This window comes from Fukomys damarensis, unplaced genomic scaffold (assembly GCF_012274545.1).
Source record: "Fukomys damarensis isolate Sample0158 unplaced genomic scaffold, DMR_v1.0_HiC HiC_scaffold_34, whole genome shotgun sequence".
In the NCBI taxonomy this organism is placed as follows: Eukaryota; Metazoa; Chordata; class Mammalia; order Rodentia; family Bathyergidae; genus Fukomys; species Fukomys damarensis.
Window position 1 is genome coordinate 7,557,789 of NW_022900946.1, and position 24,333 is coordinate 7,582,121.

At 47.8% G+C, this 24,333-nt stretch overlaps 1 protein-coding gene across 5 annotated transcripts in view; it reads left to right on the top strand.

Annotated features, from left to right (window-relative positions):
• Positions 1–24,333, top strand: part of Abcc1 (ATP binding cassette subfamily C member 1) — a 134,944-nt gene that overhangs the window by 68,650 nt on the left and 41,961 nt on the right. For all 5 annotated transcript variants that reach the window (XM_033758457.1, XM_010610766.3, XM_033758458.1 and 2 more), the window contains 6 exons: positions 696–857; positions 3,857–3,949; positions 6,345–6,548; positions 18,688–18,834; positions 20,067–20,154; positions 22,896–22,971. In XM_033758457.1, coding sequence (XP_033614348.1) covers positions 696–857; positions 3,857–3,949; positions 6,345–6,548; positions 18,688–18,834; positions 20,067–20,154; positions 22,896–22,971 — 770 coding nt within the window. The remainder of the gene's footprint in view (positions 1–695; positions 858–3,856; positions 3,950–6,344; positions 6,549–18,687; positions 18,835–20,066; positions 20,155–22,895; positions 22,972–24,333) is intronic.

Below are 24,333 nucleotides of genomic sequence, written 5' to 3' on the forward strand. Positions count from 1 at the left end.
AAAAAAAAAAAAAAAAAAAAAAAAAAAGATTTTTTAAAGCTCTGCAGGTGATACTGTTGATCTACATTTCAGAACCAGTGGCTTAGACTAGGGGTTCTCCACCCAGTAGTTTGTTCCCTCCAGGATGTTTGACAATGTCTGGAGACATTTTTGGTTGTTACAACTGAGGACATAGCATCTAGTGGGTAGAGCCTGGGATGCTGCCTAGCAAAGCATCTATGCCTGCACAGCACAACCACACAAACAGTGGTCCAGGCCCAAATGCTGGGAACGCTGAGGTTAGTAACCCTGGCCTCGACTTGGAGGCCTTTGTCAGGATCTAGGCCAGCAGCATCTGCGTGACTCTGGGGCTTGTTAGAAATGCAGAGTCTCAGGCCCTGTCACAGACCTGCTGGTCAGAAGCCACATGGTCGCATGGTCCCCAGGTGCAAGTTAAAGTGTACAAGGCCCTCACTTGAGGGTATCTGAGGGCTCCTCCTCATGGAAGACTCACCACGGGGAGGCAGTGACTGCGGTTGATAAGCATGTGGTCTTCATGATGACACGGATTGGTTGAGCAGGCAGCCGGACTGGCAGGGGAAGAGAAGAGATCCGTGGTGTTGTCACTGCCCAGAGTCACTTCTGCTCTGGGGCAGGGGGAGTCCAGGGCTCGTCGCTGCCTGCGCTCACCTCTTTCCTTCTCCCTCATCCCTCAGGCCCTGGTGATCACCAATTCAGCCAGAAAGTCCTCCACAGTTGGGGAGATCGTCAACCTCATGTCTGTGGACGCCCAGCGGTTCATGGACTTGGCCACGTACATTAACATGATCTGGTCGGCACCTCTGCAGGTCATCCTCGCCCTCTACCTCCTCTGGCTGGTGCGTGTCCAGTGTCCTTCCCATGCGTGGTAGCGAGGGGCCTCCACCTGTGGACAGTGGGTGCTGTGATAAGAGCATCTGTAGCCAGCCGCTTCTTGCTGTCATTTGTTTTCTGGCCCATTAATCAATTTCTGGGTATTTTATTCCTTCCCTTGGTTGTCAGGAGTGTATTCTCTTTGGGGGCAAGGTGTTTCTTTGCCCTGGAGTGGATGTGTCTTTTCTTGAGTGTATTGAATAAGCAATCCTACAACACACACACACACCCACACACACACACACACACACCCTGTTTCTCCCACTCCTCTCTCTCAAATGTGAATGAAACTTGTTCATTGGTCCTTAATTATGTGGGTTAAGCTTCCCTCCATTTTAGCCTGAGCAATAAAGGGGATTTTAAAGATATCTGAAAGAAATTTAAGGATTTTTCTTCAAGTGTGGGTGGGTCTAGGACAGCGGTAGGAACCTTGTAGAGCTTTCAGTGATGACAAACAGCTCGCTGTGGGCACCTGTGGGCGCATGTACGTGTTCTGGTAGACCAAGCAGGATTTTAAGGACTTACTCTTTCATCCTCTCGCTGATTTTTGGTCCGTTTTTTTTCGTTCTCATGACTTCCACAGCTTTGGGCTTGTGTCTTCTTACAGACAGGAGTCCTAGAGAAGACCACATTCTGGGCCTCAGCCACATCCCATGGGCTTCTGATTGGCCCGGCACAGCCCTGTTCCCACCCCTCAACTAAATGACCACAAGGAAGGAGTGTGATTGGCCAGCCTGAACCAGGTCTTCTCCACCTGTAGAGAGATGTGACCGTCTCTCCAGATCTCCACATGGGGACCCATGCCTCCCAGAGTGAAAAGATGTTGAGCACAGGGCACAAAGTATGCCTTGTTCTTTCTGGCCTCTGGGCCTTTGCGCATATCTTTCCTTTTATCAGGAATTCTTTTGGTACTGGGGATCGAACTTGGGACCTTGTGCTTATGAGGCAAGCAGCAGGCAGCGGCACCACTGAGCTAAATCCCAGTACCACCAGGAATTCTTTTTCTTCTTCTCTCTTTCCCTTCCTCCCTCCCTCCCTTCCTTCTAACTAATGAACTGCTGCCCATCCTTCATGGATAAAACTAATGCTCCTTCTGATGATTTTTTTTCTCCCTCTCAGTTAGGTAGACTTCTTCCTTTTTTGAATTCAGATAACTTTACAGGAACATACCTGCTTTTATTTTCTGAAATAACAGCCAGGCATGGTGGCACCCACCTATCATCCCAGCAGTTTGGGAAGCTGAGGTGGGAAAATCACAAGTTCGAGCCCAGCCTGAGCAACTTAGTAAGTTATATAGTCCTTGTTTCAAAATAAAAAATAAAAAGAGCTGGGGATGTGGCTCAAGCCTCAGTACCATGAATGAATGAGTGAACAAACAAGTTTCAAAAAAGTTTTTTGTATACTCAGTGTGCTGCCCCTTCCTTGCCTAGAAGCAAGTTATTGACTCAGAAATGCAAGCCCAGACAGGCTGTACATTGCATTATTGTATGAATCCAGCCAATTGTCAGTTGCTTCAACTGCAGTTTATATTTTTGTATATATATATATAGATAGATAGATAGATAGGCTGTACATTGCATTATTGTATGAATCCAGCCAATTGTCAGTTGCTTCAACTGCAGTTTATATTTTTGTATATATATATATAGATAGATAGATAGATAGATAGATAGATCTATCTATCTATCTATCTATATATGTATCACTGACCCCCCCCACACTCCAAAGTATTTTTTTTTTTTGGGTATCGGAGAATTGAATTTGGGGCCTTGTGCTTGTGAAGCAGGTGGCGGAACCACTGAGCAAATCCCCAGCCCTCCAAAGTATTCTTAATAATGAAATTTAGAAGAAAAAACACCAGAATTTTGTTTATTTTTTAACACAGTGCTGCGGATTGAATTCAGGGCCTCACTTGTGCTAGGCAAGGGTTCTCCCACTGAGCTACATCCCTGGCTCTAAACACTAGAATCCAAATATCTAAGTAAATGTCTTTTCTAGGCAGATATCTTAGGTGTTTACATCCCCAGAAAATACCACCTATAGGTGAAAATATTTCCGGAATGCTTTTTTTGAGAATTGTCCTCAGTTTCCAGAGAACTGGTTTATGAACCACTGAGAAAGTTGTTTGACACCACCATTCTCATGTGGAGGAGGATTGCTTAGCCTTGACTGTGGACTCTTGGGGTTGGCTAAGCCCTCGCTGTGGGGACTGTCCTTCACATTCCAGAGTACTTCATGGCTCGCTGCTGTCTTCCCACCTGATGCCAGTGGCACCCCTGGCTGTAATTTATGATAATCCGGTCAACAAAGGATAAAGGCAGCCAGGGCAAAGTCGAGGGGAACCAGCTTCAGGCTCTTAGACTCTCCCAGGGAGTGGAACACACGGATCTACTTAATTCTCTAGCAGAGCACACATGAGATCCCCACTCCCAGTGGGATAAATATGCAGTGCCAGGAGTTGTTTCTGAGAGCCAGTCATAGGGTGTCCTCTGCCTAGAGCCTTCCATGGTTCCAGCCTCCCAGGAGGGAAAGCAGAGTCCAACATAAGCCGTACTGGTTGTGCAGAACATTTAGGCCCAGCGAGTCCCTCGTGCCCGTTTCGAGAGTGGTAGAGTAAGTTCCCAGCCATGGGCCAGACTTGTGAGCACCTTTCAAGTCCATAAGGGGTCAGGAGTGCTGTGTGAACTGTCTCTTACACAGGATTATTTTACCTTTCTAAAATTCTACACTTCTAATTTGTAAGACTCAGCTGGGCCCAAGAGCTTAAGGGATCATAGACCTGTGCATTCTTGAAGGGTTAGGGAGGCCCCCAAGGCCACCAGCATTTTACCCCATCATTGGACAGAAGGAATGCATCTGCCCCCGGCTCACGTGGCTGAATCTGTGTAGGGCAGGCAGCCTGTGTAGAGCATGAAGGCCCTGTTCTCTCCTGTTTGCTGAGTGACTGTCTTCTCCGTTTGTCTAGAACCTGGGCCCTTCCGTCCTGGCTGGGGTGGCCGTGATGATCCTCATGGTGCCCTTGAATGCCGTGATGGCGATGAAGACCAAGACCTATCAGGTAGGTGCCTGTCCGTGCCAGGCTCCACATGGCCCTGGCTGAGTCCTGTACACACAGGTGTTGGCTGGGGGCCTCCTGGTCATTCCCGGGGCCCTCAGCCTCCTCTGTCTGTTAGAATCACCTGGGGGGCTAGCAGATGCCAGGTCCCTTTCCCCGTTCTCCTTTCTTCAGTGGTCTGGTCACTGGGCTGTGTTAGCACTTCCTGGGTGACCCCTTGGCAGCCGAGGTCCAGGGCTCCTGAGAGTCAGACCCTGGTGAACAGGTAATGGAAATCGCGGCATCTGGGAGCTTTTGAAAAGCTCCATCTTTCCCACAAAATCACTCACTTTTGTATTGCTGTGTTTTCAAGAGTTGAGTAAAAATCACTGTCTACTTTTTCTCCCCACTGAGCATTCATTCATTCATAGACAGGGTCTTACCATGTCTCTCAGGGTGGACCTGAACTCCCTGTATAGCCAGGTTGGCCTCACACTCTGGCGGAGCCCGGTCTGAGCCCCATTCCTGTAGCTGAACAGCCCAGCCAGCCTTGTTCCAGGACCTACACACCTGCTCTGTTGTCCTCTCTGACCGGGGGTGGCGTGTGGCGCAGAGTCCTAGTGTCAGTTTAGCATTTGGGCAGCTGGGGGCTCTCACCTCTTAGTAGGCAGAGGAGCCCCAGCCATCTGGCTCATCTCACCTTTATTCACCCAGACACAGGAACCAGCAATCAAAGTAACAAGATTCATCTGCTTTCCAGTGTCCATTAGTGCCTGCTCTGGGAAACAACTCAACCTCTGCTGTCTTATGTTTCCCCTAGAGCCTGCAATATGCAATCGCCTGAATGTACTCTTTCTCCTTTGTGCTCACAGAGCAGGCCAATCAGGCCTCAATTCTCTGGTGTCCTACAGTGAGAGTTTCCTGCCTCGGCCTCCTGAGTGCTGGAATTATAGGCATGTACTGCCATGCCTGGCTTTTCCCCTGCTGAGCTCTTACTTTATGCTGTGCATGGTGTTAAATTTTGTTTTTACAGGTACTTTGTATTTTTCAAGTATGTATTTTTTTATTTTTATTTATTTTGGTACTGGGGATCGAACTCGGGTCCTTGAGCTTGCAAGGCAGATGGCAGTACCACTGAGCTAAACTTTTAAGTATTTAAATACTCAATAGCAAGGTGAATATTCAGATAACATAAAAGTGTATAAACTGAAAGGTGATATCTCCTTCCCTACCCTCTCAACTACTATGAACCCATTAAATCCAGCAATTGTCGGACTGTAATGAGCTGTATCATTTGGGGTTGGTGTGTGTATCCATGTGCTTTTGTGATGTCATCACCCTCTATATTTTTACCCAAACGGGCCTGCCCAGCAGTGTGGTTTTCTAATTTGGTAGCACGCATCAGTCTTTCTGTGCTATGCCTGCACTGCGAATTCATTTCCTTGAGCTGGCGCCTGCTGGTGCGTAAGAGGTGGAGTTTGTTTCTGTCCTCTTGGAAGATGGGTGTTCTCATGTGCCTGTAGATTTCAGGTGAGGACTCCTGGCTCCCTGCGATCTGCAGGGACAGTGAGTTCCAGGATGTGGTTCAAGTGGGGTGGGACAGACTGGGGAGGGGAGGCAGCAGGCTCAGGGCCGTCACCTCCCATCTGTCCCCTGTGTGTGTGGGCTTCTCCCAGTGCACACCTCTGTAGCTGTCACCAGTGTGCGGGTCGTATTGCTTAAGAGCATCCTGTCTGGGACCTGGGGGGACCTCCTTGGTCCTTGTGAGTGTGATCATTCACAGTGGGGCCGTAACTCCTGTCTCACTGCCAGGTGGCTTGAACCCCATGGCACATGCATGACTGTCTCACTTGTGCCACCAGTGGCCTAAGCCACCCAACGAGCCAGTCCTGCATGTTGAATGGTTGAATGTATGTGAAATGCTTAGAACAGCGCCAGGCTGGTGGAAGATGCCACCAGGTAGCGGTAAGCTATTTAACTGCCGGCACAGCATGGACACCCAGTGGTCTGAATCAGTGCCCGCTGTTATGGAAACATTTCAGGTTTTAACAGCCAAGAACTGGTAGCAGATCAATTGAGAAAATAAAGAAGAAAAATAACAGCATCCCCACTATGTTCATCAGCAGAGTAAAGCCCCGCTCCTACTGCAAGCTCCGGAGGTCTTTTTCACTTCTAATCCGTGGTTCTGTTGAATAGGTTTCTCTCATGTCTAATCTAGCGGGATGACTTTTTCTTTCGTGATAGAGGAGTCTGTTGGGGCGGTCTCGGGCCAAGCGTCCGGCTCACGGGGGTTCCAGCTCAGCCCCCCAGCATCAGGGAGACCTGCGTTTTGTCGCTGTGCCCCTGAGTGATGAAGTGGCACGACAGGACGGAGGTGAGTGACCCGCCCTCTGACCGTGGATTCCCCCGTCCTGTGAAGGTGGCCCACATGAAGAGCAAAGACAGTCGGATCAAGTTGATGAATGAAATCCTCAACGGGATCAAGGTGCTGAAGCTGTACGCATGGGAGCTGGCGTTTAAGGACAAGGTGATGGCCATCCGGCAGGAGGAGCTGAAGGTGCTGAAGAAGTCTGCCTACCTGGCGGCCGTGGGCACCTTCACCTGGGTCTGCACACCCTTCCTGGTGAGTGGAGCCCCATTTTTCATGGGTCATGTTGCTTTATGTTTGCCCTGGTTTTCCTACCCAGGTATTTTGAGACGGTTATTAATTCCGCAAGGTCTTCTCCGACTTCTTCTTTGCAAGATTGGGACCACTCTCCAGCCCCACTGTCTCCAGTGAGACAGGAATTCCGGCCCCACTATGAATGTATCACGCAGCTTCCAGCCAGCCACGTCAGGAACAGTTGGTTACATGTTTTCGATGAGACAGAGTGTGCCAGTTTCGGCTGCCTTCACTGGGAAAGTTGTGCAAGAAAAACACATCAGTGAACGACAGCATACTTAGTGTTCTAACTGGCCTACCATCATGCCTTGTGGTCAAGCTGGTCACAATCATGCCTTGGTGACCAGTTGGCCACGGGGTCAATGGCACCGCCAAATGCACCTTAATAATTTACTATTTTGTTTTTGTCTGTTTCTGTACTAGAATGTCAGCTCCAGGCAGGCAGGGCTTTTCCTTTTCTGTTGACTGCTATATCCTGGGCGTGGTAACACACACCTATAATCCCAGCACTCCAGAGACTGAGGCAAGGAGGATTGCTGCTAATTTGAAGCCAGCCTGAGTTACATAGTGAGTTCAAGTTTAGGATCAGCTATGTAGCGAGACCTTGTATCAAAAAGAAGAGAATACAATAGTGCCAAGGGGCTACTCAACAAATACTGGTTCAGTATAAAAACTTTCAGCAACCCAACAAATGCTGTGTAAAATTGGTTCCCTTGTAAATAAACTATTGAGTCTGTCAGAGAAAATTCAGATCATAAAGAAAGATGTCAAATGTAAGAGCATATTGTCCTCTCCTGCATCTTCTCCTCTTCTCCATAGTGGTAGTTTTATGTACCTTTTCTAAAAAATATATTTAAGCATATAGGTATTTTAAAAATATATTAAAATGGAATCATACTATACAAGGTATAATCAAAGTAATGGTTTATGTTTAAATTTTAAATATTTATTATAGCAGAAGACACATTCCACTCATCTCCCTCAGAATATCTCCCCTTGCTTTGAGCACATTTGTCATTCCTGCCACTTTCTGAAGCAGTGCTGAAGTCCTCTTTCTTTAGTATATTTACACTGTGTGATCACCCCTATGGTGAATGTAGGGCTGGGGATTTGGATCAGTGGTTCCGCCGCCTCCCTCCAAGTGCAAGGGTCCGAGTTCGATACCCGGTATCAAAACAAACAAGCAAACAAACGAAAACATGATGGTGAGTGCTGCTGCCCAGTGCTGTCCATAGGAGAGGAAGGCTCGCAAAAACGTTACACTGTGTCCTCATCCACCTTATTCACCAGATTTAATACCATGCAACTTCTGGCTCTTCCTCAAAGTCAAAATGACCATGAAAGATCAATGTTTTAAATTCATTCAGGACATAGAGGCAGCCACAACACTGCAACTAAAGACACTTATGAAGGAGAACTTTCAGGGGCCCATGGTTTAGCTCAGTGGTTTTGCCACCTGCCTCACAAGGACCTGGGTTTGATCCCTGGTACCAAAAAAAAAAAAAAATTTTTTTTTTTTTCAGAACTGCTTTAGAAAGTGGCAAGGACAATGGGATAAGTGTGGGGAGTATTTAGAGGGAGATTAATGGCAATGTGTCTTTTTAAAATTAATTTTATTGGTGCATTTTAGATATACATAATGATCACATTCATCATAGGGAGTTTGTACCTGTACATAGTATATCTTGATTCTGAGGTGCACATTTAGCTCGGTGGCACTGTACCTGCCTTTCAAGCACAAGGTCCCAAGTTTGATCCCCAGTACCCCCCAAAAATGCACACACTCACATATATATGTGTCTTGATTCTTCTTTTTTCCCCAGTCCCCTCCCCTCCTTTCAGCACTTCTTCCCTTCATTTTTTAAATTGACTTTATTGGTACATTTTAGATACACAGTACAGCTACATTCATTATTGGGATCTTGTACCTTTACATGACAGGTCTTGGTTCTCATTTTTTCCCCTTGTCTCTGCCCTCCCTTCTCCCCCTTCTACCCTCCCTGTTTACAAACACTTTATTTCCATTTTTTCATTTTCTCATATTTTTTTCTTTTCCCTTATTCCCTTTCCCTACCCTTCCCACTTTCCCTACACCTTTAGCCCTTTTCTTCCTATTTCACATTGTCAATTATCTCATTAGGATCTTATGTACTATTATAGTTTATTCACACCAGAGAAATTATTTGGTATTTACACATTTGTGACTTATTTATTTCACTTAGGAGTATATCCTCAAAATGTATCCATTTTCCTATGAATGAATCAATCTAATTTCTCATTCTTTATGGCTGAGTAATATTCCCTTTTATAGAAAAACCACATCTTCTTTATCCAATTTCCAACTGATGGGAAAATGGGCTGTTTCCAAGTTGTAGCTATTACAAACAGTGTTGCTGTAAACATGGGTGTGCATATATCATTGTGATATGATTATTTTAGTTCTTTTGGAAAGATATCCAGCAGAGGTATGGCTGGGTCAAATGGAACCTCTAGTCCCAACTCTTTGAAGTATCTCCGTATTGATTTCCACAGTAGTTGCACCAGTCTGCACTCCCACCAACAATGGAGAAGGATTCCTTTCTCCCCACAACCCTGCCAACATTTGTAATTTGTGATTTCTTGATAGCAGCCATTCTTTGTGATTGCCTTCTTTATTTACAGAAGCTGTTTCCGTTTTTTTCCTTCTGTTGTCTTTTCCCTTCCTTCCTTTCCCCCTCCTCTCTCCCTTGTTCCCCTTCCCATTTGAAGATTTTCATCTTTTTTCCCAGTATCTATTATACATTCTGATTCTTATTTACCATTTTGGTTTGTTACACCAGAGAAACAATGTATTTGTACACGTGTCCAATTTATTTCACTTAAGAGTATGGTCTCAAGGTGCATCCATTTACCTAGAAATGTCTCAGGTTTATCTTTCTTTGTAGCAGAGTAGTACTGCATTATATTTAAAAAACATATCTTCTTTATCCATTCATTGTTTGGTGGGCATTTGGACTGTTTCCAAGATTTAGCTATTACAAACTGTGCTTCTATAAACATGGGTGTGTGCATGTATCACTATGGTGTGATGCTTTTAATTCTTTTGGGAAGATAACAAGAAGAGAAATAGTGGGTCAAATGGAACCTGTACTTTTTGTTTTTTGAGGAATCTCCACACTGATTTCCATAGTGGTTGCACTGGTCTGCACTCCCACCAGCAGTGGAGAAGTGTTCCTCTTCCCTTACCCTCACCATCAGTTATTGGTTGACTTCTTGATAGCAGCCATTCTTTCTGGAGTGAGATGGAATCTCAGTGTTGTTTTAATTTGCATCTCTCAAATGACCAGTGATTTTGAACATTTTTTCATATATTTATTTGGCATTTCTACTTTATCTGAGAATCCATTTTTGGATTGGGTCTTTAAATTTTGGGGAGTGGGTCCTGATTTTTTTTTTTTGTTATTGTTGTTCTTCATATATTCTAGATATTAGTCCTTTGAGGAACTGCTGGCAAAAATATTTTCTCACTCTGTGGGTTGTCTCTTCACTTTGTTGGTGATTTCTTTGGCATCTTTTAATAAGATGAGATCCCACTTGTTGATACTTTGTAATTATTTACTGTGTGATCAGGGTTTTGTTCATAAAGTCTTTGCCTACTCCTGTGTCTTCAAGAGTTCTACTTTTCTGTCTTCCAGCAGATTTAGTGTTCTGTTTCACTCTAAAATCAGGAACAAGACAAGGATATCCACTGTCCCCACTCCTATTCAATATAGATCTGGAAACATTAGCCAGGGCAATCAGACAAGAGAAATAAATAAAAGGAATAAGGTCAGGAAAGGAAGAAGTCATCATTATTTGTGGATGACATATTCTATATAGATAACCCCAAAAACTTTACCAAAAGACTTCTGGATTTAATAACTAAATTCAGAAGTGTAGCTGGATGCAAAGTTAGCACCCCAAAATCAATAGCCTTCCTGTACCTGAATAACAAACTCATTGAGAGAGAAATTAGGGAAACCACATCTTTCACAATAACATTTAAAAAGTGGATGAAGGAAGTAAAAGACCTTTACATTGAAAACTACAGTGCTCTGATAAAGGAGATTGAAGAGGATGAGGATATCATAAAATTGAAAAGCATCCTTTGTCCTTAGGAAGAGCCAATTTAGTGAATAGTCATAATGCCAAGATTGTTATATAGATTTAATGCAATCCTGATGAAGTACCAATAGCATACCCCACAGAATTAGAGAAAACATCCTAAAGTTCATGTGGAGCCAGAAGAGACCTAGAATAGCAAAAGCAATTCTGGGCAACAAAGGAAAGGCAGGGCCATCACAACCCGTGACTAAATTATACTACAAAGCTACAGTAATAAAAACAGCTTTGCCTTGGCAAAAACAAAAACAAAGACGTGTAGGAGCTGAGGATTTGGCTCAGTGGTTCTGCTGCCTGCCTCACAAGCACAAGGGCTAGAGTTCAATCCCCAGTACTAAAAAAGAAAAAAAAAAAAAAAACCAAGACCTGAGGATCAAAGGAACAGGGTAGATGATATAAAAAAAAGCTCCAAACACACTCAGCAACCTCATCTTTGACAAAGAGGCCAGGCACCTTCCCTGGAAGAAAGACAGCCTCTTTAATAAATGGTGCTGGGGAAATTGGCTTTCTACGTGCTGAAGGGTAGAACTGGACCCATATCTCTCCTCTTGTACTAAACTGAAACAGAAAGCATCAAAAAATCTAAATACTACAATAGGTAATGTGTCTTTTACTGCACTGATTTTTTTTAAATTTAAGCATTCACTCAATTTTTAGACACAGTTCATGCATAGACTTCTGTGTCATTTCTGTATTTCACCTGTCCCCTTGGCTTGTGCCTTTTGATCAGTTTCATGTGTGTTCATTAGTGAAGTACACATGTCCAACACATGGATGTCCAGTACCAGGTTGACACAACCTGGCTGCCACGCTGGTCCTTCAGGTTGGTCCATTCTTTGCCATTATCATCTGTGCTGCAGCGGATGTGCTGATGCACATAAAGTCTTGGGGACTTCAGTGGGTCTCTCCCTGCCTGGCCAGCTTCCAAAAAGTTAAAAACAACAGTGCAAAGCTAGCCCCGAACCAGGAGCCACATAGGGATGGAATGTAGACTTTCCCTTTAAGCACAATTAGTCACAGTTGCGCAGCTTGGAGTACTGTGGTATGTGGCCTTCCCTTCTGTGGTTTTGTTTTCTGCCTTTTTGTATTATTAACTGTCCTTTTTTTTTTTTTTTTTTTGGTACTAGGGGTTGATCCTAGGGCCTGCTGCATGCTAAGCATGCTCTACCTCTAAGGTACTCTCCCAGCCCTAGGAGTTTCTTCCTCTCCTTTCCCACTCTTCCTCCTCTTCCTTTTTTGTTTCCCTTCTTCAGACAGGGTCTTTCTGTATTGCCCAGTTGGGCTTAAATTCCTCAGTTCAGCCAGTTCTCCTGCCTCAGCCTCCAGAGTATCTGGCACTATAAGTGCACACTACCATCCCTGGTGGTGGGTTTTTTTTTTTTTTTTTTTGGTACTGGGGATTGAACTTGGGTCCTTGCACTTGCAATGCAGGCCACCGAATTGCTGAGCTAAATCCCTGGCCAGGTGGTTCTTTTAATGTTGTACTAGCAATGGCTGTTTGTTCATTCGTTCTTTCTTTTCTTTTCTTTCTTTTTTTGAGACAGGGTCTCACTATGTAGTTGAGACTGACCTGGAACTCACTACATAGCCCAGGCTGGTCTTGAACTCACAGCGATCCTCCTGCCTCAGCCTCCCAAGTGCTGGGATTACAGGCGTGCGCCACCACACCCAGCTTGTTCTTTCTTAATCATGCTGGTAAATGCAGCTGCCCACTGTAGCTGGGGTTCATCATCCATGACTAAACCAACTGCAGATAATTTTAAAAATTTGGGAAGAGATGGTAGCCATTTATGTAGCACTTCTGTTTACTAGGTTTTATACTAATTCAGAACTGAGTCGTGATTTAAAGCATATGGAAGTGTATGCACAGGTTAGATGCAGATACTCTGCCGTTTTATGTAAGGGACTTGAGCGTCCTTGGGTCTGAGTATCCATGGGTAATCTCGGAGCCAGTCCCCTGCCGAGACCAGAGGGTCACTGTCTCTGTTCTTCGGGACAGTTTCTGTGAACTGAAATCACAGGCTTTCATAACTAGGCGGCTGTTCTGTTAGACCCTTGCCTGTGCCATCTCAGCTGAGCTGAGTCCCTAAGGAAACTCCTGCATTTCCAGCATTTGTAAACCATGCTCATTCTGACTGGCTTTTGTCAGCTTACTGCCCATGTCCCAGAGCCTGGACCTGCACGGGAGCTAAAGTGGTGAAGGGAGACTAAACGAGCATGCATCAGAGTCTCTTGCACGCTCACATAACCCAGCCGGCATCTCTGATGGAGAAGGTGTGGGGGGAATGCGTGTCTTCCCTTCTGCCTCCTTTGCAGGTGCTCGCTGCTGGTTCTCTTGGTCTGGCCTGCACATGGAGACCCACCGGAGTCTTCTCCCTACTCAAAGCATGGTCCGTGGACCAGCACTATCAACATCCCCTGTTCATTGCTAGAAATACTGCAGAACCTCAGGCTCCCTCCCATACCAGCTAAAACAGAAACTGAATTTTATCAGACTCTGTAGGTGATTCATACACATGTGAGATTTCAGACACATACAGAGAGCGGCAGTAAGCAGTCTTTTCTGTAAAGGGCCAGGTGGTAAATATTTCGGGTATCCTGGGCCGTACAGCTTCTTGCGAGTACTTGTCTGTCCCAGGTGAGTACAGAAGCAGCAGCTGATGATCAGTAAACCAGTGGGTGCGGCCATGTTCCTGTAAGCCTGAGTTTAGAGACAACTGGAATTTGAATATTAGGAAATTTTTATGTGTCATGGATCTTTCTATTGTTTTTCCCCTAACCATTTAAAACGTGTAAGATCCATTCTGAGTTCACAAACCACCTGTAAACAGATGTTGACATCCTGGGCCCCTGGTATAACACACTGGGGTGTTTTTCTGAAAATCAGGACCCTTGCTGCACTCTGCTGCCAGCCCAGGGTGTGACCTGAAGCCAGCCAGGCTCTGGATTTTCTCCTGTGATCGTGGAAGGGGTTAAACCTCAGGGTGTAAAATGCAGGGCCGTGCCCTCCCCTCCAGGGCCTCTGTGGATGGCCATGGTGTTCTTTCCCCAAAGCAGGTTCAGGGACCCTCCAGGGGCCTGCAGTCTGCAGATCAGGGCTGGCACAAGAAGTGCCATCTCTTCACAGTTCTGGGACTCCCGGCAGGGAGCCATCCCTCAGGCACCCTGGGCAGCCAGGGTGTGATCTTGAATTGTTTTTACACTTCAGTGCTCCCGACTTTCCCCAGGGCCTGGCAGCCTCTTCCGTAAATCAGATCTCAGACTGGTTGAAGAAGGTTTGTTTTATTATTTTTCTTTAAACTGTTTAAAGTCTGTATGCCTTCTATGTAACTGAAATATCCTCATCTGCGGGTATGATACATTTTTATTTTACTTTAATATTACTATTTTTTGTGTGGTGCTAGAGATGAGACCCAGGGCATCCACACACAAGGCAAGTGCTCTACTACTGAGCTACTTCCCCAGCGTTTAAGAATTTTCGTTTTGAGCCAGATTCTGGCTAAGTTGCCCAGCCTGCCCTTGAACTTGTGATCCTCCTGCCTCAGCTGGGATTCCAGGGCTGCGCCACTACACCCAGCTCAGCTGAGTATCTTAATGCCTTTGTTCATCCCATAGGACCTTACTTATCTATTTATGTGCTGGAATTGAACCCAGGCCTTCTTGCATGCTAAGCATGTGCTTTACTGCTGAGCATGGATGATCTGCACACAGCAGACTTTCAGCCTCAGCAGTGTCGATGTTTGGGAACAGGTCATTGTTTGTGTGATGTGGGGCTGCCCTGTGCATTGTAGGGTGTGTAGCAGCATCCCTAGCCTCCATCCATTAGATGCCAAGCAGTCCCTTTCCCTGCTGTCCCCAGCTGTGACAGTTGGAAATATCTCCAGTCATTGCCAGGTACCCCCTGGGGTACTCCCGCCATGAGAAGCAGAGGTGCCGGTGACAAGCCCAGCCCCTCTTCATCACACCCCTCCACCTCACCCTTCTCCCTACAGCAGTTTCTGGTGTGTGTTTGGAGAGTGTGTCTGTACCAGTGGATATATGCAGTATAGGTAGTTGTGTGTTTCTTTTGTTTGCTTTACTGTGACACCAGCGATTGCAGATTATACAGGAATCCATGATATTCCAAATTGCTTTCTTACAGGCAGAAGCCTGGGACCAGGAGGAGAGGTGACCAGCTTTGTGAGCTGTGTTCCATTTAGTACCATGTGGGGACAGAGTGGATTTTCTCATAGCCCTTTGCCCTGCACATTGGATCCTTTGACAGAGTCTGATTTCCAGGTTGTCACCTGAACGTGCTGGTCCTGTTTATCATTTCCTGCCCTGGTCCCCATTAGAAACCCCACAGGGAAGAATGCTGAAGAGCCACATTGGCTTATGTTGACCTCTGAATTTCCCCCTTGGTTTTCAGGTAGGCGGTGAAGGGTGGAGTTACCGGGTTTTCAGGGACAGGGCTTGTTGAGCTGTTTGGCAAAGATCAGATGAGCCTGGGTGTCAGCCAAGGGCCTTGGCCCTGGCCAAGACGCCAAGGCCTCTGACTACATTAGGAGAAAATATGTGGCCTGCTGTTTTCCTGGAAGGTTCTTGCATGTTCTTTCCACTGGTAAATTCTTGTGCTCCAAGGATGAGGCGCTGTTTACCCAGTGGTAGGGGTGATGGAAGACAGGCCAGGCGGGCAGATCAGCCTGGGGATGCCATCCAGGGGGCGAATGGGGCTGCCGTTCTCGAACAGAGTCTGGCATTTGTCATGTCCACTTAGTGCCCTTTCCTGAAATAGCAGCCCCAAGCAGCTTGTCAATGGCTAGCATTTCCCATCTCAGATAATTTGTGAGCTTCTTGCCTTCTACTTACCTTGTATGTCTCTTCTTTGGAATAATTATTACCCCATGATTGTCTGTTGTGTAGTTCTCTACTGACTAGATAGTGAGGTCACAGAGACGCGGGCCATGTCGTTTAATGCTGGCATCCCCAGAGCAGAGGGAACTTGGCAAATGGTGCACATTTGGCAAATACATGTAGTTGAATGAATGAAATGAGTTGTAGCAGTCCGGAACTATCTTGTATGTGACAGAACCTCACTCAAATCAACTGCAGTGAAAAGAGGCAGGAGGAGTTTTGAGCCGCAGAACTGAGTAAGAAAGTACTTGTAAGCATGCCTGGGGGTTTGGAATGGCTGGATCTAGATGTGTCTGAGATAAAGTTGGGAATAACTCTCCACTCTGCTTTCTTCATGGCAGATTCTTTGTCAGCCACTAGTTCTCGGTTATTCTATTACCTCAGCAACCCCTGTGAGCAGAGAGCCCCAATTTTGACCACCCCACGCTCCCCCAGGAATTCTTACTAAACTCTGCAAGATGGTCTCCTTGGTCACACGTTGGTCATCACCTGCTTACCCCTGGGCCAGGCACTGGGCCTGTAGACAGGATGCTTGGACTGAGGCACTCAGAGGTTGGGCCTGGAAGCTCAGTTCCCAGAGAAAGAGTGGGGTGGCTCCAGAGCCAGAGTTGCAGATGCTAGGCGGCATGCTACAGTATCAGAAGTGCTACGGAGTTTTTAAAAAATTGTGTCTGAGTAACAAGGAGGGTTTGCAGAGTCTCACCAAGAAGGTGCCATTTGAGTGCAAACCTGATGGCAGTAAAGAGGCCAGGCAGGGAGAGGGGGGAGCAGATACCCAAGCCCTGTGGTAGGGCTCTGCTGCCCACATGGAGCCTAGCACAGAGGAAGCAAGGAGAATGGGGAAAGGGAGGCAGGCAGGTGGTCACCGATGAATCAGGTCGACCCTGGCCTTGGGTTAAGACTTTGGATTCTGTGCCAAATAGAGTTGGTTGACTTCAGAGAGTTGTGTGTGGTTTCTTTGTTTAGAGATGTAATCACGTTTAAGTGTATGACCCAGTATTCTTCATATAGGTGGTACAACCTTCACTACTAATTCCAGAACATTCTCATCGCCCCAGAAGGAAGCCCTACACCAATAGTAATTGCTCCCCACCCCATGACAACTACTAATCTGTTTCCTGCCTCTGGGTGTTTGCCTGTTCTGGACATTTCACATATAGGGAAGCAAACTCTAGGTGGCTTTCTGTATCTGTCTGTCTTGCAGCCTGATGTTTTCAGGTTCATCCTTGTTGTGACATGTGTAGGAATTGCATTCTCGGCCCAGGGATGTAGCTCGCTGGTGGCGTCCTTGCCTAGCGTGTACAAAGTTCCATCCTGGAAAAAAATTGCATTCCTTTTGATGGCTGAATAATAACTCCACTGTGTGGATATATTTTGAGGGTTTTGAGTAAAGGATATCTCTGAGGGGGAGAGGGATGGAAAAAGCTTTATCAGTGGGTACTAAGTTACAGTTAGGAGCAAGAAACCGTTGAGCTATTGCACGGTAGGGTGGCAGTGATGCCACGTTCAGGAAGCTAGAAGGAAAGAATCAAAATGTTTTTACTGTAAAGAAATGAGAAACAATTGAGGAGTTAGATCTGTTTAGCCTCATTTAAACATTACAGTGAGTAATAGGTTCAACTTTCATGTGGTATATCAGTTAAAAATAGATTGGAGAAAAGTGGGTTTTGTAGAGTATCCTCGGGTTCGAGGCTGGTGCATCTTGGCCTGTGGCTGTGCCGTGTGGAGGAGCTGCTTTGCACCAGGGCCTTCTGTCGGGTTGGCTGACTTGTTACTGCCAGCGTCGGGACTGGTGGCACCAGGCACTTGCCCTCTGCTCCTAAGGGACACAGGGCCCACAGAGCAGAGACATGGCAGGGCAGGTGGTTCTAATCTCTGTGACCTTCCAGGAGGTAGCAGTGAAACGATGCAGCTGAAATCCTGAAAACAGACAGGACCCTGCCAGCCCCAGCGGCAGGGCTTAGGTGTGTGCCTGTTCTGACCCCCGCCATCTGCCCTGAGCGCCAGGTTCATTCTCCTGGGGATGCTTTGGAACAGAGGCCGGGGCCCAAGGTTTCCAGATCCCTTAGGATGCTGTGTCCTGGAGGATACCATGGGGTCCCGTTGGTGACTCCACCTGGTGACACTTGGGCAAGAGTGGCTTCCCCAAACCACCCATTCCTCTTTACCTCTCTCCTTAGCCAGGCTTCCAGGCTGGGTTTGTCAAGGGGGAAAGGAAGCACTTGATGGGTAATACACTACCACTCCCAGACCACCTAGCCTGATTGCAGGAGGTCTTTACGTCTTGGGGGTCAAGCCCGGGAGCTTCCAGGGCTTGGGGTGAGTCTGTTTGTGGGGGCAGATGGGCTTCCCCAGAACCATACCCATGTCTTTTTTTTTTCTTTTTTAAAGTATTTCTTTTCCTTGAAGCATAAAGTCATACACTGTATGAGACAGAAGGAACTTTAAACGGAGACATGTATCCTCCGTCCGCATGTCATGCAGGAGTGAGTTGAGGCCATGGGAGAAGAAATAAACCTGCCTGAAGTTGCCTTTAGTGTCCCTAATGCCAGGGATCATTTATACTTGGCACCGTGTGTGTGGAACAAGGTCCCTGCGAGAAGGTGGCGCTTTGGTGTGCAAGATGGACAATAAAAGTGTCTACAATTATTATACAAGGCAGTGAGAGGTGCAGGGAAGGAAAGTAAGCCGGGGTCAGGCTGGAGTGCCGGGCAGGGTGCACTGGGGCAGGTTCAGGGTCCTCGAGGGAGGGGAAGGCTAGAACATGACTGGGGTAGGGGTCCAGCAGCGGGGACACACACACACTTGGTGATGCCCAGGAGCGGGGGTGCCCTGCAGTGTCCCTGAGGAAGTTGGTGGGAGCCGCTGGGATTTGGGGCCCCGTCATTCATTATCCAGTCAATCTGTGACAGTTTAGTTAGCACCTGCTTGGGCAGATGCCACCTGAGGCATTGGCCACTCCCTGCAGTGTGGCCTGGTCACATGGAGGGGTGGCCATGTGTCCCTGGGGCCGTGGTTGTGACCCTCATTCGGGCACAGCATGCAGCGCTCGGTGTCGTGCTTGCAGGTGGCCCTGTCTACGTTTGCCGTCTACGTGACCATCGACAAGAGCAATGTCCTGGATGCCCAGAAAGCCTTCGTGTCCTTGGCCTTGTTCAACATCCTCCGCTTCCCACTGAACATCCTCCCTATGGTCATCAGCAGCATCGTGCAGGTATCGAGGGGACAGGGCAGAGGCAGCGCCTCGGGGTCAGGGACAACATGAAGGACACAGAGATCCCGTCCCCTGTGTGTCCCCTCTGCCTTACCCACCCCGTGTGCCCTTGGGCTTGGCAGGGCCCGGACTCCAGGTGTTTGCTGTTTTTGGTCATGGCCCAAAGAAAGACATTATACTTCTTTTTGGGAACCCACAGTTGAGTGTATGGATCAGAAGGTTAATGCGACAAGGCCTTCCCAGTCTTCTGGAAGAATGTTTCTGAAATGTTCTCTGCCGCCCTGGCCTACCCTCGCCTGCTTTTTCAAAAACACAACTCTTGACACACACACACACACACAAACACACACACACACACACACACACACACACACACACACACACACACAATTAATTTCACAGCCCCCCTTGAAACTCCCAGCCCGGGTGGTACTTTGTCACATTTTGAAGCCCCTGCCTGGGGCTGGTGTTTCCTGCTGGTGCTTTTCACATTTTTCTCTTTAGCTTTGCACATATTCAACTCGGTTTTTAGCTACAGAGACAGCTCACCCTGAAGACCTGATTACACGGCTCTGATTGTAGGCTTTAACAAAAGCAGAGCACCCTTTCCATTGGGAAAATTTTCAAATGTACATAGAAGTAGAAGGAACGGAATGATATGAGCTCACGTTCCCGTCTCCTAGGCCCAGCATCCGCGTTTTGCCACACTAGCTTTGTGATCCTCCTTCCCTCCCTCCTCTCTTCATTCCTCTCTCTCTTTGCTGAAGAATTTTAAAGCAAATCCCAGACCTCTTGACTCCTGCCCATAAATACTTGAGTGTGCATTTCATCTTACATAATTGTAGCACCGTTATCATACCAAACCCAATTGCCAGTGATTTCTTAAAATAATACTCAGTCTCTGTTGAAGTTTCCTGAGGTGTCCCAGAGTCGTTTCAGTGGCTGGTTGCCTCTCTCGCCTTGGGTTGTTAGGTTTGTGAAGTCCTTTTCAGTTGCACAGCAACCTCTACCTGCCGCCCCCCATTACTGCCTTTTATGGCCTTTTGAAGTAAAACAAGAAGCAAAACCCACTTTATTTTTTATTCTGAAGCAGATCCTCTGTGCGAACCCTTGAGTACTAGGGGAGGATGTGGCCTCTCCCCGCCCAGGGGAACACTGAGTCAGCTGGCGTGGGTTGTGCAAAGTGCTTTTTAAAGTTAACCACGCTTTCTGTGTCACTGCTTTCTGTGTAGGCCAGTGTCTCCCTCAAACGCCTGAGGACCTTCCTTTCCCATGAAGAGCTGGAGCCTGGCAGCATCGAGCGGCAGTCTGTCAAAGACGGTGTGTGCCATGGTCCCCACCTCCTGCCACACAGCTCCCCGACCCCAGCCTTGCTCGCCCTTGGCTGTCCTTGGGCTCCCATCTGCCCAGCAGCTTGACTGAAAGACATCAAGGAGCTAGGCCTCTGCAGAGTGGGCAGGCAGGATGGGAAGCCAGGTGCCGCAGAATCCCCCAGGCCTCTTACTTCACACATCCCAAGGGGATGGACCTACACTTTTGCCTCCTTGCTGAGAGGGAGGCTCTGGCTGAGGCCTTCGCTGGAGTCGGGTTCCTGGGCCTGGACCTTGATTCTCTTCTGAGCAGATGGACAGGCAGAGTAAGGACTTGGGGACCAGCCAAGCTGCACCACCCACAAGCCGTGTCTGTATGGGTCTGAGCCTCAGTTTCCTCATGGGGGTGATGGAAATGGAAATACCTTTCTCTGGCAGGGTTTTCTATGGGTTTTCATTGGCAGGTTGGTTTGTTTAATAGACTGTTATTTTACCCTTTCCCAGCTGGCTCCTTGGGCAGGGGTTTTGTCATTGCCGTCTTGCTGGGCACTTAGTACTAAACATCAGTGATAGCAGCCAGCGACACGCTCACCTCCGTGACTCTGCTAGGGGTGTTGGCGTATTAACTTATCCAGTGGTTGGCGCAGCACATGGATTGAGAGGCTGTGGAAACCCCACTTTTCAAGTGAGGAAAGTAGCCTAAGTCATTGCCTGAAATCTCTCAGCGTGTAAATCAAGTCAGGATTCGCATCACGATCCGCCTGGGAGAGTCCTTGTTCTTACCCGCTCTGCGGCATTGCCGTGCTGAGCTCCACTGAGCACCTCCTGTGTGGCAGCCACCGTGGCAAGGGCTCTGTGCGTATTTCCTTCTTGACTCCTACTAGAGCCCTCTGAGGGAGGTCATTGTCATCTGTCCCATTTTACAGACCGGGAGAGAGGCATAGAGAAGTTAAGTAGCTTGCCTGTGGCTGTTCAGCTGGAAGGTGGTAACACAGGGCTTCGAGCCCATGTGGTCTGGCTCCAGTGTCCAATAAATAGTCAGAAGACTGCGTGTGTGTAGACGTGGTCATTGTGTGTCGGCACGGCCTGATGGGTTTCCACGTCTCAGTGGCACATGAAATACTTCACAGCATGTCTGCTGCATGCACATTGAGCATGGCAGTTGTCACCTGTCTAGTGTGATGGCAGCTTCCTCAGCTGTGCCATCCACAGCGGGGTGCTCATGCTGGACACTGCCTTCAGGGCCAGAGGGCCCATCTCATGAACTGTAGGTATGTCCAACATACTAGGCTTTTGCCCCGTGTTCTTACCCCAATGTTGACAGCCAAAACTATTTCCAGACTTTGCCAGCTGTCTCTTGAGGGGACACAGTCACCCCTCTTGGAGAGCCACTGCCCAAGTAGATGCTGGAATCTTCCTCCCTAGATTCCATTCGGCTGCGCTGAGGACCACGTCCCCTCACAGGATTGGGGTGGTCTACGCGGGGCTGCCTTTCTTTGTGAAACTCCGGTTGAAACTTGAGAAGGCCTCAGGAGGTTTCTTGTGCTGAAGTTGTTCACAGCTCCCTACCAGCTTCAGGAAACCCTGGGCTTTCCTGTGTTGCTGCTTTCTGAGATGTTTATCCACATTCTCTGTGTGTGAGCCAGATTGGGTGCCTTGTCATCTCGGAGCTATGTGATTCTAGTGGTTTTTCCAAAATTCCTTAAACAGCCCCTTCCAGTTTCTTCTTCGGGGGGCCTTGGGGATGTGGCTCAGGGCTAGCATTCAGGATGCCCCGGATTTGATCCCTTGCAACACAAATTTTTTTTTAAAAAAAGTAGTTTCCTCTTTTGGAGGAGCTGAGGGAGGTTAATTTAGGGCAATCAGTCACTTCCTCCTGCCAGTTTTTTGTGTCTTTGATGCATGGGGGAAGTTATTTCTTCTTTTGATAACTTAAAAAAATAACCCCATATTATCTCTGGGTGGTTTTAAGGTGGCTCCTAATTAGAAGACAATCTTTCTTTTTTTAATCAAGGTACAGGAAGTGAAAGGAAAAGAAGGGCATTCAAATGGAGACAGAGTGGCCAAGAGCCAGGGAGTCCCTGGGATCATATAATGCGGGCTTTGTCTTAAGACCTCGGTCCTCCCCTAGCCTGCCTACCACGCTTCCTGTTCACAACCTGCTCCTGTCATTTATTGTGACCGCTCTCTGGAAAAGACTGACCTTCCAGGAGGTGTGTGGGGTGGTAGGACTGGAAAGCGGGACGGGACACAGCGAGAAGCGTTGAGAGGCTGAGGCAGAACCCAGCAGTTGAGGAGTAAGAGACCCCATTTTGAATGTGAGCGAAGCCTCCACGTGTGGGGCCGCCCTGGCGTGGCAGAAATGTGCATATGGGCACTGCTTGGTCCCCTCTCCCTGTTGGCCTTGGCTGCCACTCAGCCCTCCTGGAGCTGCACTGAGCACCCTGTGTGGGCCCCTGCACCACAGGCCTCTCTGAGCTGTGTCTGGCAGCACAGACTCCGGTCCCACACGTCCAACCCTCTTGCGGTTTGCAGTTGCTTTCTGGGTCTGAGGCCACCACCAAAACTGCAGATGGCTGTTCTTGGTGAGGAACTGTGGCTGATGTCACCAGATAAGGCCCAGAGCCATTAGCTTCCGGTTTAACCTGAGGTTGAACCACTTGATGAGGGACAACAGAAAAGAGCAGTTTGCTCACACTCAGTACTTTCTGCTCCATCCGTGCCTGACGTGTTGTCTCTGGTGCTTTCCAGCTGGGGGAACTAACAGCGTCACTGTGAAGAATGCCACGTTCACATGGGCCAGAGGCGAAGCCCCCACGCTGAATGGGTAAGCCAGGGCGCCACGCATAGCATGGAGAAGGCTGTGGGACTCCAGGCAAACCTGGATTCAAATTCTAGCTGTTCTCCACTTCTGTATCCCTGAGCAGATCTCTTTGCATTTCTGAGCCCCATTTCATCTGGAAATCAGGTCTAGTCGCACTCATGGGCTGTTGTGAGGAGCAGACAAGAAGGTGCCTAGCACAGAGGGTTGCCCTGAGTGTAAGTGACAGGAACTGTGCACAGCTAGGCAACACAGGATTTTTTGACTCTTATAACTGAGATGCTCCACTTTCAGGTATAGTGTAATCCAGTGTCTCAGCTATGAGAATTCTGACAGACCATGGTTCATTCAGCTTCCCCCTGTGCTTCATTTCTGACTTCCTCTTCTGTGGGGTGGCAGAATCTGCAATTCCAGGCGTACTGGGCAGGAGGCTGCCTACCTCCTATTGCCTCATCCAGGTCCCATGCTCCTCCCTGAACCAATCGGTGTGTCTGAGTAATGGGAGGCTGCCTGCCCCCTATTGGTCCAGAGTGGGTGCTCCTTCCAGAGCCAATCAGTATGCCTGTAGGGCTTGGGCTTGCTGGTGACCGGGTGAAGCCCACGGTTGTGGTATCATCTGCCACCATGTTTCTGGTTAGGATAGAATTGTCCTGTGTTCTTTTCATGGCCCTCTTTACCTGATTGGCCGTTTTTCAACACCTTCCCGCCTGAACCCTGCCCACTGCAGTCCTTGTCTTCCCCCTTGTACTGTGTCCAGGGAATTGGCCTTGCTCCCTGGGTGACCAGTATGCATCTTCCTTCCTCCCTTCCTTTCTGCCTTCCTCCCTCCCTCTTTTTCTACCCCCCACCTTGGGATTGAACCCAGGGCCTTTGCAGTAAGCTTCATCTCCAGCCCTTTTTATTTTTTATATTGAGACAGGGTCTTACTAAGTCCCTAAGTTGACTGGGTTGGGTTTGAACTTGTGATCCTTCTGTTTGAGCCTCCCAGAGTGCTGGGATTACAGATGGATGGATTATCACATCCATCTCACTCTTGCTTCACAGTTTGCTCGGGCCTTCGTAGGAGAGTCCCAGAAAATGGCCAAAGACCGAGTGGCCAAATTACTGCTGTATTTTATCAAGCCAGGGGACAAACTGTTCAGAGAACAGAGTCCCATCTATTTTTTACCTCTGTTGGAAATTCTTGGTGGGAATGCATGTCTGGGAAGTTCTTGCTTATGTCTAATTTAAGTCCTGTCTGGTTTGTGACTTTTCCGTTTGTCGTGGACAGCTAATCTGTATCTGGGGCCCCTTCTGTCCCTCCTTCCTGTCTCATAGGCTTCCTCTTCCAGTCACTCTGCCCCCCTGGAGCCCTGAAATCCTTTGTAT